General features: G+C 50.2%; 2 protein-coding genes across 7 annotated transcripts in view; both read right to left on the bottom strand.

The window, feature by feature from the left end:
* Positions 1-1,019: 1,019 nt before the first annotated feature.
* Positions 1,020-8,581, bottom strand: LOC105493914 (Pim-2 proto-oncogene, serine/threonine kinase). Its single transcript, XM_011761902.3, has 6 exons — positions 6,299-8,581; positions 6,061-6,170; positions 5,301-5,351; positions 2,865-3,237; positions 2,240-2,416; positions 1,020-2,141 (listed from the first exon to the last, which is right to left on the bottom strand). The coding sequence occupies exons 1-6, from the start codon at positions 6,357-6,359 to the stop codon at positions 1,978-1,980; spliced, it is 936 nt and encodes a 311-aa protein (XP_011760204.1). The 5' UTR covers positions 6,360-8,581; the 3' UTR covers positions 1,020-1,977.
* Positions 8,582-9,717: 1,136 nt separating this feature from the next.
* The window catches only part of LOC105493915 (OTU deubiquitinase 5), a 35,408-nt gene continuing 26,808 nt past the window's right edge, over positions 9,718-18,317 (bottom strand). For 2 of the 6 annotated variants that reach the window (XM_071088497.1, XM_071088500.1), the window contains exons 6-9: positions 12,950-13,153; positions 11,354-11,555; positions 11,150-11,263; positions 9,718-10,816 (exon numbers count right to left, since the gene is read on the bottom strand). In XM_071088497.1, coding sequence (XP_070944598.1) covers positions 10,692-10,816; positions 11,150-11,263; positions 11,354-11,555; positions 12,950-13,153 — 645 coding nt within the window. In that variant the 3' untranslated portion in view covers positions 9,718-10,691. The remainder of the gene's footprint in view (positions 10,817-11,149; positions 11,264-11,353; positions 11,556-12,949; positions 13,154-18,317) is intronic. The other 4 variants (XM_071088499.1, XM_071088501.1, XM_071088502.1 and 1 more) reach the window with 3 other exon arrangements.

The raw sequence follows: 18,317 nt of genomic DNA, 5'->3' as shown, positions 1-18,317 counted from the left end.
ACTTAAAAAAAAAAAAAAAAAATTAGCCGCATGTAGTGGTATGCACCTGTACCCAGCTACTCGGGAGGCTGAGACAGGAGAACCGCTTGAACCCGGGAGGCGGAGGTTGCACTGAACCGAGACAAATAAGCAGGGCAAGAGAGGTGACAGCCGAGGTCGGAGCATGTGAAACCAACATGGAATAGGGCAGGCCAGGTAAGTCAAGTGTTGAAGGAGAAATTAGAGGGATGGGTATGTAAGGGTAAAGATGGGGGAGAGGCTAAAGATTAAGAGCAAAACAGGGCGGATGCGGTGGCTCACGCCTGTAATCCCAGGACTTAGGGAGGCCGAGGCGGGCGGATCACAAGGTCAGGAAATCGAGACCATCCTGGTGAACACGGTGAAACCCCGTTTCTACTAAAATGCAAAAAATTAGCCGGGCGTGGTGGCGGACGCCTGTAGTCCCAGCTACTCGAGAGGCTGGGGCAGGAGAATGGTGTGAACCCGGGAGGCAGAGGTTGCAGTGAGCCGAGATCGCACCACTGCACACCAGCCTGGGCGACAGAGCAAGACTTTTGTCTCAAAAAAAAAAAAAAAAGCAAAACAGGTTGACTACACCCTGGACAGATTCCAGTCAGTGCCCAACTCCAGCCCCGCCCTCATCAGTACCCTGTTAGGGCTCTTCTTCTCCAACAGGGAAAAGGGCTTCCTCCTTCCCCTGGGGTGCCAGGGAAGGTATTTTATCTGCTTCTGAGATGGCCATCTTGATTGGGGATGTACCCTAAACACCTTCCACCTTCATGCACAGTATCTCCAACAGACAGCCCTTCTACACATACTGGGTGCTGCTTAAGATCAGGGGCAGGGGGAATCAAGATTTTTTGTTTGTTTTTTTTTGTGGTGCAGTTTCAAGAACCCTTAAAGGTCTTTAGGATGGCAACATAAGACTGTGGCTTCCTGAGGACAAAGCAGAGGGACAGTCTATCTCAGTGCAAAGTAGATGCTCCATAAAAGCCTCACACCTACAAATGGCCAGCCGCTTCTGATTCTATTACTTTTATTAAATAGTGGGTTTCCACACATGGCTTTTTAAATAATCCAGGCAGGGGGAGAAGAGAGGAGGTCACACTTGGAACTCCCCTCCCCACAATACGTGATTATTTACATTTTAGCAACTGGACAATCCTGGCTCAGGAGGAGGTTGCAAGAATCTGCAAAAGTTGGAGGGGGGCGCCCCAGGAGAACAAACAGCAAGCCTCATTTCCCCTAGCCCATCCCCCAAAAAACCATCCATCCCATCCTAGTGTCTGGTGGTGTCCGGTGGTGTCCATCTTCCATTCCTTCCCAAATTATGGAAGTAAGGTTCTTCTCACCAGAATAAGAGCACTTGGGATAAGAGTAGGGTCCCCTCACCCAAAAAAAAAAAAAAAAAGAAAAGAAAAAAAAAAAAGCCTTGGGTAACAGCAGGGCATTACCTCCCCCAGAATAAGGACTCCTGGGCTGAGGCAGGTAAGCAGCTTGACCCAATATGGGACCCTAGGCTAGGGGAAAGGGTCCCTTTACTAAAATAAAAGCAATTGGGGTATTGGAAGGAAAGCACCCTTGCCCAAGTAAGAGCATATGAACTAAGTTTGTGTGGTGGTAGTAGGAGGTGCCAATGTGGGGGTGACACGTCATCAGAATAAGAGTCCTGGGGCTCAGAATGGGAACAACTTCACTGAAATAAACTTCCTTAGCAAAATGAGAAGCAAGAACTTCCCCCTCCAGAATCAGGGACCACAGGTTCTGGGAGGAAGGCTCCTTTGTAGGATTGGAAAGGGAACTGGGCAGACTTGGTTTATGTCTTCTAACCCCTGATCCTCAATCCCTTACCTTAGTAATACTGGACTTTAATAACCGGTAATGACCTGTAAAACCAAGTCAACAAATGTCCGTCTATCCCTGTGACATGGCCATGGGATGGCTCTTCCGACCACTGGGGGCCAGACCAGGCCAGGCTTAGGGTAGCAAGGACCAGGCCAAAGGGGCGGGGCCTCCTTTGGGGGGTTTGAGGGGTGCATCCTCGGCTGGTGTTTGCATCCAGGGGTCCAGCAGGATCTCTTCCAGTGAGGGTCGGGAAGAAGGTTTGGGGGCCAGGCACCGGCGGATTAGGGCACAGCAGTCTGTGGGCCAAGAAGCAGAGGGAAGATTAGCAGTCAGTAGGGGGTACTGATCCCTGAGAGGGATGGAGTCTTCTGGGCTGGGGTCAGTGAGGCCTCACCTGGGGAGACATGAGCAGGGAAGTGGAGCTCAGCTTCCAGAATCTCCTGGTCCCTCTCGAAGGGAATGTCCCCACACACCATGTCATAGAGGAGGATACCCAGTGACCAGACAGTGGCTGGGAGTGCATGGTACTGGTGTCGAGAGATCCACTCTGGGGGACTGTACACCCTTGTCCCTGCACACAAGCCAGGGGTTAGACCACTCACTCTCATGATGCCCTTCTCCAACCCCAAACTCCCCAGGAAGGATGGCCTCACCACAATTAAGAGCACTCAAGATAAAAGCAGAGTCCCCTCACTAGATAAAGAGCAGCTAAAATAGCAGAGTCCCCTCAACAGAATAAAAGCATTGAGAAGTAACAGGATCCCTTTACCAGAGAAAGGATACTGAGGATAGTAACAGGATACCCTCACCAGAATAGGAGCCCAGAATGAGGTTAGCGCACTGTTAAAAGATGGACTTTATCAGAGGGCAAGGCTGAGAATCCCCAGTATTAGCAATCGATCATCTTATACAGATGCAGTATGGGTCAAGGATTACAGGATACCCCACCACTGGAGGCCAAAGGTCACAAGTCCATCAAGTAAAAACAATCCCTCCAGGGAGATTTAGAGAAGCCTTACCATCAAAGTCAGTGTAGGGTTCATCATGGAGCAGGGCACCAGAACCAAAATCAATGAGTTTGGCACAGCCACGGCGTAGGTCTATCAGGATGTTCTCATCCTTGATGTCACGATGGACAACTCCACGGGCATGGCAATGCTGGATGGCTGCCACTACTTGACCAAAGAAGCAGCGGCTTGGGCCTTCACCCAGCGGGCCCTTCTCTGTGATATAGTCAAAGAGATCCTGGGCAGGCAAAGGCCGCTCGAGGACCAGCATGAAGCCCTCTTGTGTCTCAAACCAGTCAAGCAGGCGGATCACGCCAGGGTGCCCACCACCTGCACCCACTTTCCATAGCAGTGCCACTTCGAGTGGGCATGTGACTGAGTCTGACTGGGGGAACAGGTAGGGTGGGAAGCAGAGAGAGAAAAAAGACAGATGTCAGGGCAACAGCTCTGAGGCTTTTTACCTAAGCTCAAATTAGGGTCCCTTCTCCTGACAGTGTGTTGTTGAGCAACTCACTTCCCTTCCTGGGCCTCAGTTTCCCTAAAGACACAAACTCACACAGTGATTGAGAGGGTGAAACCAGCAAAGAGCCTGCACAAGTCTTGCAGGTAGTAGATCAATAAACATTTGAATAAACGGAAGTTTGGCCGGGCACAGAGGCTCATCCCTGTAATCCCAGCACTTTGGGAGGCTGATGTGGGTGGATTGCTTGACCCCAAGAGTTCAAGATCAGCCTGGGCAAAATGGCAAGACCCTGTCTCTACACAAACACAAAAATTAGCCAGGTTTGATGAAATGCACCTGTAGTCCCAGCTACTCGGGAGGCTGAGGTGGGAGGGTCCCTTGAGCCCAGAAGGGAAAGGTTGCAGTGAGCCAAGATCGCACCACTGCACTCCAGCTGTCTCAAAACCAACAAAAATAGAAAAAACTGGTTTTTAACAAAAGGCCTTCAGCAGAAGCAGCACCATTATGTGGTATTTTGTTTTGTTCCCTGACATATCCCAGGATATTAGAATAGTACCTTACACAGTAGGTACTCAATAAATGTTAAACAGATGACAGCACTTGATAGCATGGGCTCTGACAAGCAGTTAGCACTCAATAAACACTGTTATTGTGTAATGGTTTGTTTTGTTCACGGACCTATATGAAGCACTAGAACAGTGGCTGCTAACAAAGTAGGGCTGAATAAATATTTGTCCAACAGGTAAAACAATTAGTAAAAAATGCCCTAGCAAAAAATGAGCTCTCAATAATTATGTAATACTTTGCTGAGTGTCTAGAGTTGTGTCTGTCATATAGTAGGTGTTCAATATACCTAATTTGTTAAACAGCTGACTGATTTATTGCAAAGGACCTAGTACAAAAGGACTTAGTGTTATCATGTATTTTGTCAGCATCACCAAGCACCTAGAACCAGTCAATAAAAAGCATAAACGTGGCCCTGCACAGTGGCTCACGCCTGTAATCCCAACACTTTGGGAGGCTGGGGCAGGCAGATCACCCGAGGTCGGGAGTTCGAGACCAGCCTGACCAACATGGAGAAACCCCGTCTCTACTAAAAATACAAAATTAGAGGCCGGGCGCGGTGGCTCAGCACTGTGGGAGGCCGAGGCAGGTGGATCACCTGAGGTCGGCAGTTCAAAACCTGCCTGGCCAACATGGTGAAACCTTGTCTCTACTAAAAATATGAAAATTAGCTGGGCATGGTTGTGCGCTCCTGTAGTCCCAGCTACTCGGGAGGCTGAGGCAGGAGAATCGCTCGAACCCGAGAGACGGAGGTTGCAGTGAGCCGAGATTGCGTCACCTCACTCCAGCCTGGGCAACAGAGGGAGACTGTGTCTCCAAAAAAATAAAGAAAAATAAAGTATAAACGCTACTGGCCACAAAATCCGCCCCCCAACCGCCTCCCCACGCCCTGCGCAGGAACACTTCGACCAGCAACCTTCTGGGCTGAGGTAGAGCCCTCTCCTGGCCAGGCTGCTGACTTGCACAGCAGCAGACGTTTTCTCGCCGAGACGCAAAAATTCCGATATTGCGCAGGCGCAATTTCCTCTAGAGCCCGCCAGGGGGCGCTCCCAACTCTACAACTTGCCCAGACCCGCCCTGATGTCGGTTAGCGCTATAACGGCAGGAGAGAAGCAGCCACCATCACCATGGCAACCAGTGACCTCTGCCCCTCGTTCCCCACCAGCATGCCCTGCGGGCAGTCCCCCAGCAGTGTTTGGAGGGAGGATGGGAAAGGATTGTTGGAGGGGAGAATCCAGGGCTCTAGGGGAATTGGGGTGAATCAGAACTGTATGTCACCCCAAGGGAGTATACATGGGCTGGCAGGAGTGTTCTCACTGTTACAGGGCCCAGGGAGTCATACATCCCCTGGAAAAGCAAGGAGGTGAATTCATCATCAGTGATGGAATAGGTAGGTCAGGAAGGGCTCCGAAGGTACTCACCAAGGGGGACCAGCCCAGCACACGATTCCGGGGAATCACTTTGATGGCCACCTGGAGAAGAGAGGGGCATGGTAAGGAGGCCAGCCAGTGATCCCCAGACCCCTCCCAGTCTAGACCTTCTGCCTACCTCCAGTATTCCTCCATCTACCAGCAGTCTAGTCTTTCTGATCCCCAACCACACCACCCCACACAACTCATACCAGGGCGTCTCCACTGCCCTACAAGTCCTCGGAACCAGGTTCATCTCTCTCACCTTCCTGAGCCCTGGGCTCTCCGTTCTCAGGCACCAGGACTCATCACTCCAAAGTCCTGAGTTCTAGATTTCCTGATACCCCAGGCCCACAATCTTCCTATTTAGCTCTACGACACCCCAACTCTGTACCAGGGTCCTGGTCCGTATGACTTCACACTGGACACCTACCTCCAAAAGTCCCATAAATCTCACATCTAGGTCCCCGCTTTCCCACACATACGCAGCCTGGACCCTGGGGTCGAGGACCTCCGGAATCTGAAGCCCCCTGTCCCCTCACCCCCAACGCAACCCCCTAGACCGACACACACGCGCGCACACGCACACACACACCTGGCCCTCTACACACACTGCAGGCTCACTCCTCGGACACACACACACACACACACACACACCCCCGGTCCTCTACACACTCTGCAGGCTCACTCCTCGGTCAACCAGCATTCCAGGCCCAGGATCCCCGCCCCCGCCACACGCACCTGACCCTCCCAAGACCCTTGTGACGGATACCTGGAGTCGATCTGTGAGGCGGTGTCCTGCGAAGACGGTGCCAAAGCCCCCCTTACCCAGGAGGGGGCCGAGTCGGTACTCGGCCTCGAACGCTTCCCGATCCTTGCCTCCTACGCAGGCGGAGGCGAGGAAGTCAGGGTGGTAGCGTGCTGAGCCCAGCCACGACTCCCTCCCCCCGCGCTGCAACCCATCATTCCAGCCCACCCCGTCTGGTTGTAGCAGGGGAGGATGTGCTCACCTGGCGGCGGCGTGGGGGTCACGGGGGGCGCAGGAGGCCCCTGCAGAGGCTTAGTCAACATGGAGGTGGCGCTGCGCAGATTGAGTCCACTGAATCCGCTAAGCCCGCAGGGCGTGGACGCCCGGGGCAGCGCAGCTGGGGAGCCAGGGCTGGGGGGCGCCAGGGTGGAAGGCAGAGAAACTGGTGGTCCGGAAGCGCCCGCAGACGGCGCAGCGTTAAGATTCGCCGCGCGCGCCAGCCCCAATGCTACTGAGCCTGGGCACGCGCCTCCCGGGAGAGTCACCCTGGGCGACAGCCCCGCCCACCTGGCTTTGATCAATCCGGACGCGGCACCTGCTGTACCACAGCCAATCGGAGCCACTCCTTATTTGCATACCGCCCTCATCGTTTCAAGTGCCCCCTTATGCAAATACACGCTCGGTTCTTCCGAGGAGGCGGGGCCTGCATGTAAATGAGGGGGCTTGAGGTGGGGCTCACACCAAGAGGAAACCGGTTCTGGGAATCCCTTTGCAGCACCGCGCTTGTTTTGGTTGTTGCGCGGGGTTGTTGTTGGTAGTGGTGGCGGTGTGTGTATTTACACTTAAAAAATAACTGCGCAGTATCCTTTCCTGGGAAGTTGGTTTGCCGCCGCTGCCTGGATATTAGCACAGAGATAGCGCCAGGCCGGGCTTCTAAGAATCTATCCAGGACCCCGTCTCGAAAGGTGCTTGTCGGACTCCTTCACCGGAGTCTTCCAGGCGGCCTTCACTGGAAAGCTGAGGCCAGGGCCCTGGAAATATCTGGTAGCCAGGGAGGGGGAACCCACACCATCAACGCCACGGGTGCGCATTGGTCAAAGGCAGCATTGCCTGGGGAGTGTTTATTGGAGCTTTTAACCCTGAGCCCTGGGCCCAGTCAGCAGGTCTAGAATCTAGAACAGCAGAGGGTGGTTCTTGGGGGGATGGGGGTGAGCCCAGAGTGGTGGTGGCATGGGCTGCACTTGGAGTTGAGAGAGGCAAGGACTGAGAAACATGATAGAGGCTGCTAGACAAGTGGCAACCCTGACACAAATTTGTGAAAAACAGCCAGAGAAGGCGCCACACCCCAGGAAGAAAAATGCACTCCAAAGACAACATGAATGCCAGGATATACACAAACACATACTGTCAGACACATTCACAGAAACGACCTAGATACACATGCAGCCAGAGACTGACATACACTTTCAGGCAGGCACACTGTCAGAAAAATTGTTATGTCCTAGAATGACACCCAGAGATACACTGTTACAGAAAGGCACTCACGCAGACCTACATTTGCCATGTGATAACACAGAAATGTCCCGTCAAACACACTGGCAGAACCTGTCACAAACACACTGTCACCATCAGACATGCACTGTCACAGCAAGACTTGTACTGTCCCAGAAATGAGAGACGCAGAGTCTGTCACAGAAGATACACAGATGCTCCAGGAACACACATGCACTGCTCTGAAGGCAGACATGTACTGATGTGATAGAGTCACATTTGTGGCAGTGTCACAAAAGCAGACATGGATAGACCTGTTCAGACACAGACACACATACACCATGACACATGCAGCTTATCAATGGAACAAACTGTCCAGAAATAGCTACCCAGAATCTGTTGCAGGAACACAAACGGACATCCACCCCATCAGACAGAAACCACAGATGCACTGTCACAGACCCACGCAGGCATGCACTCATCTTGGCTTTAGACACAAACTGTCAGAGATAAGAGTCCCACACTCAGTCACCATCTGACACACCTGGAAACAAGCCCTCATCACACACACAACTGGAGACACTGTGAGCTGCACATGAAGACTTGGACTCACCACAGTCACACACACACAGACACCACCAAAAAAGCATACATGTATTCTCCTTTGTTCACCCAACATTATTAGGGGTTGGTTTGCTATAAGCCTGCCAGGCCTTGATGGGGATGTTGCTATTAGAGATGTACAGATAAGTCAGGCATCAAACCTGTGCCATGAAGTTTATCTGTAGTACAGTTACTGGGGAGATTTTTAGATAGAAGTGAGAATGTGAATGGGCTTCTCAGCAGGTGACCCTCTACCTGTCTTGAAAGACAAAGTTGGTGGCTCAGGACAGGGGAGGGCAAATTGCAGGCAAAAGCCAAGAATACTGGATAGAGCGGTGAGAGATTGGCAGGGGCCAAACGGTGCAGGAACTTCTACAAAAAGGATAGTACTACTAACATTTGTGCTCTCAATGTGCCAGGCACTGTGTCCAGTAGTACATTACTTTGATCATACATATTCCCTCTAGATGATCACAAGCAGACAGCATGAGGGATTTTTTTTTTTTTTTTTTTTTTTTTTTAAGACGGAGTCTCGCTCTGTCGCCCAGACTGGAGTGCAGTGGCGCAATCTCGGCTCACCGCAACCTCCACCTCCCAGGTTCAAGTGATTCTCATGCCTCAGCCTCCCAAGTAGCTGGGATTACAGGCACGTACAACCCACCCAGCTAATTTTTATATTTTTAGTAGAGATGGGGTTTCTCCATGTTGACCAGGCTGGTCTCGAACTCCTGATCTCAGGTGATTCACCCACCTCAGCCTCTCAAAGTGCTGGGATTACAGGCGTGAGTCACTGCGCCCAGCCTAATCACCTCTTGTACAGATGAGACACTTGAAACTCAGAGAAGCTATGAATTGACCAGGGCCACACAGCTAGAAAATGCCAGGCAAGGTTTCAAAGCAACTCTACAACAAATAGATGCTTGGCCATTGGGTTCCAGAGACACCCCACAGCCAGCCACTCAGCTAGCCATGCCCTCAACTGCAGAGCCAGACACACATCCAGCCAGAGGGTCTCCATTATCATGGCATGGTGAAAAAGATGCTTGAGAAAACCTGGGGGCTAGCCAGCCTTCTTTACCTTGGATTTACCCCTAGGAAGGGCAGGGAAAGAGGTGTCAGACTGGGGGACAAGAAAAAGGGTTTAGCCATCCTTCACCTTCTAAAACCTAGTGGGGGAGGCCCCTCTGGTTACTTCCACTAAACTCATGTCGCTACAAAGTATTAGTTGTACTTTTCCAAGGTTTTTCTTCATCAGATCATGATAAGGAAAGAGCAACATTCATGGTGAGAGGCAGGCAAAGAAGCTGGAATTCAGGCAGGAAGTTCAAGCTCACAGTCCTCTGCTACCATCACACCCCCAGGAAATAGGGTAGGCAGGGGTGGGGTCAGCAGGCAAAGACGCAGCTTTTCCAGTGGTAATAGGTCCAGAAGGAGGTTTAATAAGCAGCAAATAAAATACAAACACCAGGCACCCAGACAGACCCTGCTGGAGAGCACTCACACCTCTGAGGTCAAGCCAAGGTCCGTGCCATTGCCTCCTCTGCCCAGAGGCCCGCCCAACCCCTGCCCCACACAGAACAGAGCTGCTCAGGGAAACTGACATTTGGTTTTATTGTGCCAAGGACATTACAGATGGTGGATCTTGTCAACACCTGCAGGGCACGGGTGCCCCATCTGCCAAAGCTGCTCCCACACTCCTTATAACTCAAATCCCGGGTGGCAGCCATAATCCCCAAAGATGCCCCCCACCCCAAGATTCCAAAGAGGCTAGTGGTGGTGGAAGCAAAAGGAATGCAGCAAGGTCAGGGTTTCATTGTCCAAGCCGGCCTGACACCTGCCGCCCTGCCCTGCCCTTGCCCAGTGCACACCCTAGACCCTGGGCCGGCCTCCATGCAGCTGGAGGCCAGAAGACAGCAACCCACATCTTTGTGCCCTCCTCCATGCCCCATGGCCTGCCTGCCCAGAGAGATGCCACCTTCACAGAGCCACTGCTGTCGTCTATATCATTTTTGATTAGTTGATTTTATAAGATAAAAGTACATTTTAATAAAGAAAAAATTCAACATTGAAGGCTCAGACGTTCTTGGGGTACTGGGAAGGGAAATTTCCCACTTCTTCCTCCCACCTCCCTGGCATGAGTGTGGGTGGGGGGGGAGGGCAAGTTTTTCTCATCTTGGAAGGAATGAGGGGCAGGGAGACTTTCCTCTGTCTGAATGTCTCTCTCCTCTGGGGCTGCCTGGCTGCCAGTTGGTCTGTCTCTGTGTGCCTCTCGTCTATCTTCGGCACCCTTGCCCGAGTCCCCTGTGGAATGCAGGGATGGTTCTGTGTGGGGTTGGGGGGGCAACAGGGCACGTCAGCTGGCAGAGAGACAGGTGATAGTGGCAGCGGCAATGAGAGGGAGCGCAGGGGTGGGCTAGCCAGAGAGAAGTGAGGAGGAGGGAAAAGGGGGGAGAGCAGAAAGAACAGAAGGAGGCAAGAGGGAAGAAGCCAAAGAAGGTGAGGTGGCACCGGAGAGCAGGAGTACTGGGGTTGGGAGATGGTGTCCAATCCCTGGGTCTCCATCAACTCTTGTCTGGGGGCGGGTCTCTGTGCACTTTATTTTTCTTCATACTGTCTAGGTATTCCTGTTGGGACACTGCCAGCACCGACGCTAGGATCTCATCATCATCCCAGTCATTCAGACCTGCTGGGCGAGAGGAAGAGGAAAAGGATGATGGAGCGCTCTCAGCCTGCCTTCTCCTCACCCTGTGCCAACGTCTGGGGCTCTGGAGAAATCCCATAGGGCCCTTCTCACTCCCTTCTCAAACAGAAGGATCTGCTAGGCCTGTGAAACCCCACTTAGACCCCAGACCCTTCTGGGGCAAATTCTTTGGGTCAGAAAAATCCCCTCCAGTGCCTCTCCCTTGTTTTCTTGGAGAGATGGCCAGAGGCTCCAGAAACCCCCTCTCAGGACTTGCCACTTCTTCCAGTCTCTCCCAGCTCCTAGCAGCCTCCATCCCCCCAGACAAAGGAGGCTTACCAAAGGCAGAGGGGGACATCTGCTGAATGAGGGCCCGGCACTCCAAAGCAGGGTAGAGGGACACAAGGGGGGAAGTTGCCCGGTCGGCCCCTGCCGAGAACTGACTGCTTGTACCTGAAGCAGACGGACAGTCAAAGGTAGGGACCCAGGACCCAGGCAGTGCCTCCTAACTCCCAGCACATTCCCTGTGGGCAAGTCACTGACCTGGCGCACAGGGCGAAGGAGGTTTGGCAAGAGCTAAAACAGTGCCTGGGGAAGGGGGCTTGATGCCCAATTCAGCATGCAGCTCAGGATGCTCAGGTGATGAGGCTGAACTCCGCTGCCGTGGGGACCGGCTAGTCCACTCCTCCAGGCCACTGGAGGCTGCTGCTGTGGCCGAACTGCATGTGGCGCTGGCTTTCCGGGGCTGCAGTGGGGAAGGAAAATGCGTTAAGGACCACCAGCAACCATGACCTTCCTGTGACCCATCCCTGAATGCTGGCTCCCTTCCCAGGACCTTGGCTATGATACAGCTTCTACATAGGTCAACATCATCCCAACTCACACAGTGGACCACAAGGCTCCTCACAGGACAGAGGTGGAGCTCCTTACCCTTTCTCTCACACCCCTACAGTCAATCTGACAGGAAACCCTGTTACCTCTATCTTGAAAATAGATCCCAAATCCAACCCCTTCTCACCACCTCTACTGCCAGCAGCGGCCACCAGTCACCTGGCCTGCTGCAAAAGCCTTCTCCTCACTGGCCCCTGCTTCTGCCCTCACTCACGAGACTCCACTGGATGACTAGCAGGCAAGGCAATCTTGTTAAATCCCCAACCACATCCTGTCTGTCCTCTGCTCACAATCCTCCCATGGTTTCTGCCTCGCTCAGAGTAAAAGTCAAAGTCCTCGCCACAGCCCACAAGCCCCTACCCAATCGGACCCACAACCTCTCTGACTTCATCTACTTCTACATTCTGTTCGGATGCACTGGCCTCCCTCTGGGCTGTTCCTGAGTCACACCAGGTGTGTGGGCCTGCTGCCCTCCCCTCCATGTGCACTCATCTAACTCTCACCTTCTTCAAGGCTCAAATCTCACCCATCCACAGCATTTCCCAACTAGTTTATTCATTATGTTTATTGTTTATTTTGTTTCACTCTGCAAAACTGTGAGCATCACAAGGACGGGGATCTTGGTCTGCTCGGCTCACCTATGTATCACCATATACTGAAAACAGGGCCTGGCACAGACTGGCAGTATTTGTGGAATAAAACTCAGCTCCTGCCAGCCAACATCTACAATCACTCCAAACTCCTTGTGATTTTACAATTCCTCAGATACTTGTCTGCCCTGCCCCTCCCCGATTCCCTAACAGTTCAGCCTTCCTCTGTGAAGACTAACCAGAGCCCCCACCTCCACTGATCTCCCAGCCAGGGTCAAGGACCCCACCAATGAGTTGTCACCCCCAACAAATGAGATCGCTGAGGGCAGAGCAGTCCAGATCTGATGTTACATTCTCAGTAGAGACCTGGCACACAAGGGCAGTCAACGAAAGCTTGTGTCTCTGAAGCTATCCATTATTCCCTAGTGTCACCAGCAGCATGGCTGCCCTCCTCTCACTCCTTAAGTGCCTGTTCTGCACAGGTATTTAAAGTTCCAAGGTATAATGCCAAAACTAAGACCAAGATGAGTTAGATGGTGCTGGATGCTCCCTTCCCTCCCAGATGTCAAAACTGCTTAATTTTTTTCTGCTCACTTGAGGGCAAATCATGAGAAGTAATGGATTCTTGGCCAAGCCTGTGACAGAGTCCATAACCCACCTGGCTGGGGCCGCGGACCTGGCGGGCCTGTTTCTCCTGATCCCGCAACCACTGCAGGTAGGATTCCCGAGCCACCTGCTCCTCAATGGCCTCATTTGTGGCCTCCCAGTCCGTGGCCCGTTTCTTGTCTTCTAGCATCTGCTGTTCGATCCATGACTCCTCCGATGTTTTTATGGCATTCTTCATCAGAGACTGCTCTGCAAACTGCAAGGAGGGAGAGGAATAGGGATGTGCAATAACACACTGAACCTGCCCAAGAGCCAGAACAGGCTCAGCGAGGTAGGCCCCAGGGCACCAGAAAAAAAGGAGACAGGAAAGCAGGTACTCCCACAGAGCAACCCTCCGCAGACTACGTCATGATTGGGGACCAGGGGAAAGCAGGCTTGGGATATGGAACCTGTCATTCCAAACTCCTATGCTTGGAAGACCTGACTCCAACCCCCAAACCACCTCAACTGAGGCACTGAGACTGGGGCAGTCAGGTGTCTTCCAACCTGGGCTTTTGATTTTTTTTTTGAGACGAAGTCTCGCTCTGTCACCCAGACTGGAGTGCAGTGGCATGATCTCGGCTCACTGCAACCTCCGCCTCCCAGGTTCAAGTGATTCTCCAGCCTCAGCCTCCCAAGTAGCTAGGATTACAGGTGAGCACCACCACCCATGGCTAATTTTTTTGTATTTTTAGTAGAGACGGGGTTTCACCATGTTGGCCAGGCTGGTCTTAAACTTCTGACCTCAGGTGATCCACCCGCCTCGGCCTCCCAAAGCGCTGGGATTATATGCGTGAGTCACCGCGCCTGGCTCTGGGCCTTAATTTAAAGAAGCCCCATCCAGTGATGACTGTTTCATAATGTTGAGGCCTTTCTCACACATGAGCAGATGAGACACATAGAAAAATTAGCTATATGAGCACAGGGTGGGAGTATTTAAGCATGTGAGGGGTTAGGGGAAGCAGTGGGTGTGTGAGGGAATAAGGGGGCAGTTATCAACATGGATGGTGTGGGGTGCTATGAGTTACAGGACACTACATCAGAGTACTGTTTTTCCAGCTATGAGATCCAACAGTATTTTTTAAAAATAGAAAATATCAGAGTATATCCCAGGGAATAAGTGCAAATATTGTTTCATGAAGCTTTAGTTAACATTATTTTAATGCGCATATATACATCACACACAAATGCATATATGTTAAGTAATCATGTAAAATGTATTCTTTTCTTTTTCCTGCAGACCTTACATTCAGATAAAATGTAATTTTTTACTCTGAATAGTTAAAAAAAAAAAAACGTAAAACTATGTTAGAATAAGCTAATTTAAAAAAAAGTTAAAAAATCTAACCACTCTGGCAGTGTTAAACACACTCCAAGTGTTTTTTCTACTCGCTCACTCAACAACAATCAACACAGGAGACTTCTGTGACCAAATGTGCGGGGCTGGGGGGAGGGTGTTTTCCCACACAGCAAGCAGCTAGCAGCGGACACCTGGTGTCCCTCCTCCAATGCAATTCAATACCTAGAGACAGTCTGGGATCCCACAGGTTGAGGGCTCAGTCTCACAAGACTACCCCCACTCCCCTTCGAACACCAATCGAATGTCTGGGCCTCCAGAATTTCTGACTGACCGGCTATAAATTGGGATTCCTACAATACTTTTTGGGGGGTTCAATTAACTTGCTTAGAGCAGCTCACAAAACCCAGGAAACACGTCTGCCAGTTTATTATAGAGAAAATTACAAAGGATACAGATGAGATGCACAGAGTAACATATGGGGGAAGGGATGTAGAGCCTCCATGCCCTCCCTGGGGTGCGACCCTCTAGAAACTTCCATGTATTCAGCTACCCAGAAGCTCCCAGAACCCAATCCTTTCGGGATTCTTTGGAAGCTTCATTATGTAGGCATTATTGATTAAGCCATTGGACATTGGTGATCAACCTAATCTTCAGCCTCTCTCCCCTCTCCAAAGGCTGGGGGATGGGCTTAAAGTCTCAAACCTCTAATCCTGCCTTGGTCTTTCAGGTCACCAGCCCCCATCCTGAAGCTACCTAGAGGCTGCCAGCCATCAGTCACCTCTTTAGCATACAAAAAGGCATCACTTTGGAGATTCTAAGGATTTTAGGAATTGTATGCCAGGAAGTCACAAACACAATTCACCAAAGAAGATATACAGATGGCAAATAAGCATATGAAAAGATGCTCAACAGCATTTGCCAACAGGCAATTGCAAGTTAAAATAATGAGATACCACTATACACCTAAGAGAATGGCTAAAATCCAACACAATGATAGTATCAATTGCTGGTAATGCTGAGCAACAGGAACTTCCAAATCGTTATGCTGGGCATGCAAATAATACAGCCACTTTGGAAGACAGTTTCTCAGTTCCTCAAAAATCAAAACATAATCTTACAATGCAATCCAGCAATCTTGCTCCCAGGTATGTATACAACTGATCTAAAAACTTATGTCCATAAAAAAACCTGCATGCACGTTACAGAAGCTTTATTCATAATCATCAAAAACTGGAAGCAACCAAGAATGTCTTTTAATAGGTGAATAATTAAACTGGTACCTCCATAAAAGGAACATTAAGTGATAAGAAAGAAACCAGCTAACAAGCCATGAAAGAACATGGAGAAACCTTAATGCATAATGCTAAGTGATAAGAAGCAGTCTGTCACATTGACCATTTTAATTTCAGGGCCAAAAAAGCAATTTGGCTGCAGGATGCTCAGCCCTGCAATACCAGCACTTTGAGAGGCCAAGGCTGGAGGACCACTTGTCCTCAGGAATTTGAGATCGGCCTGAGCAACACAGTGAGACCCTGTCTCTACAAAATAAAAATATTTTTAAAAGTTAGCCAGGCGTGGTGGTGTGTACCTGTGGTACCAGCTACTCGGGAGGCTGAGGTGGGAGGATTGCTTAAACCCAGAAGGTCAAGGCTGCAGTGATATTGCGCCACTGCACTCCAGCCTGGGCAACAGTGGTACAGTCTTAAAAAAAAAAAAAAAAAGCAGTTTGAAAAGGCTACATAAGGCTACATACTGTATTATTACAATTATATGACGTTCTGAAAAAGGCAAACCCACAAAGATAATAGATTAGTGTTTGCAGGAAGACGGAGGAAGGGAGGGGTAAGCATACATATGGAATATGAGGAATTTTAAGGGTGGTCAAACTATTCTGAATAATACTGTAATGGTAGATACATGACATTATATATTTGTCAAAACCCACAGAATGTATAACACAAAGAGTGGACCTTAATATATGCTATTTAAAAGAAAATTAGGAAGGTTGGGCACAGTGGCTCATGCCTGTAATCCCAGCACTTTGGGAGGCCAAGGCGGGTGGATCACCTGAGGTCAGGAGTTTGAGACCAGCCTGGCCAATATGGTGAAACCCTGTCTCTACTAAAAATACAAAAATTAGCCGGGCATGGTGGCATGTGCCTGTAATCCCAGCTACTCGGGAGGCCGAGGCAGGAGAACTGCTTGAACCAGGAAGGCTGAGGTTGCAGTGAGCCAAGATCGCACCACTGTACTCCAGCCTGGGTGACAAAGCAAGACTCTGTCTCAAACATAAAATAAAATAAATAAATAAATAAATAAATAAAATAAAAATTAGAAGATCTATGGCCGGTGCAGTGGCTCACGCCTGTAATCCCAGCACTTTGGGAGGCCGAGGCGGGCATATCACCTGAGGTCAGGAGTTCGAGACCAGCCTGAGCAACATGGTGAAACTCCGTCTCTACTAAAAATACAAACATTAGCCAGGCGTGGTAGTGCATGCCTGTAATTCCAGCTACTCGGGAGGCTGAGGCATGAGAATTGCTTTAACCCAGGAGGTAGAGGTTGCAGTGAGCTGAGATCATTGTACCACTGCACTCCAGCCTGGGCGACAGAGTGAGACTCTGTCTCAAAAATAAATAAATAAATAATTAGGAAATCTGAGATCCCAGCATAGAATGCAAAAATGTGACAAAATAATATAAATGTATTACAAACATATGAAACAAGCTTGGCCGGGCACGGTGGCCCACGCCTGAAATCCCAGCACTTTGGGAGGCTGAGGCGGGTGGATCACAAGGTCAGTAGACTGAGACCATCCTGCCTAACACAGTGAAACCCCGTCTCTACTAAAAATACAAAAAATTAGCCAGGTGTGGTGGTGGGCGCCTGCAGTCCCAGCTACTCGGGAGGCTGAGGCAGGAGAATGGTGTGAACCCGGGAGGCAGAGCTTGCTGTGAGCGGAGATCACGCCACTGCACTCCAGCCTGGGTGACAGAGCGAGACTCCATCTCAAAAAAAAAAAAAGAAACAACCTCATTTGAAGGGGGTGGGGGTACAAATAGGTCACTTTCAAAATGAATGGAGTCTGTAACACCAAAAGCAAAAAAGAACTGTATGTAGCATTGTGCTGTAGTGATACAGTTGTTTCCCACGGGAGTACAGGTGAACAAGTCTGATTCTGCTACATGTGTATATGGAAGTGAGCAGTTACATAAACGGGTGGTAGGAGCCACTGCATATACATCTGATAGCATATCTACTGTTGGAGTGGGAATTTGCAGATGAACAAGGGGAGAAGGCTAGAATGAAGCATGTGATAATGGATCTGAGTTGGAGACATCAGTAAGGATTCATGTTTAATATAAATAAACATGGTTACACGTAGAAATATTTATAGATATGTGTACACAGGCCACTATACACACATGTAGCTCCTTGTTCTATCGTCTGAGAGGGCCTAGAAGCATGGACAACCTGATATCGAAGAGCACATTCAACACCTAGGTCTTGGCTTCTGTTAACATTCTCCAATACGTTCCAGGGCTCTTTAGAGAAATGGCTGTTTCAGCCGGGCGCAGTGGCTCACACCTATAATCCCTGCACTTTGGGAGACCGAGGAGGGTGGAACACCTGAGGTCAGGAGTTCAATGCTTCAGCCTAACCAACATGGTGAAACCCCATCTCTATTAAACAATACAAAAATTAACTGGGTGTGGTGGCGCATGCCTGTAATCCCAGCTACTCGGGAGGCTGAGACAGGAGAATCGCTTGAACCAGGGAGTGGAGGTTGCAGTGAGCCGAGATAGTGCCACTGCACTTCAGCCTGGTGACAGAGCAAGACTCTGTCTTAAAAAAACAAAAAATTAGCTGGGCATGGCGGCGCATGCCTATAATCCCAGCTGCTTGGGAGGCAGAGGATGCAGTGAGCAGAGATTGTGCCCTTGCACTCCAGCCTGGGCAACAAGAGAGAAACTCCGTCTCACAAAAAAAAAAAAAAAAAAAAAAAAAAAAAAAAAGACCGTATTGAGATGAATAAATAACAGGAAAAATTAATAAATTAAGGATGAGTTAAGGATGAGAG

Source organism: Macaca nemestrina, chromosome X, assembly GCF_043159975.1.
Source record: "Macaca nemestrina isolate mMacNem1 chromosome X, mMacNem.hap1, whole genome shotgun sequence".
Taxonomy (NCBI): Eukaryota; Metazoa; Chordata; class Mammalia; order Primates; family Cercopithecidae; genus Macaca; species Macaca nemestrina.
This window is presented reverse-complemented; position numbering and strand designations above follow the sequence as displayed.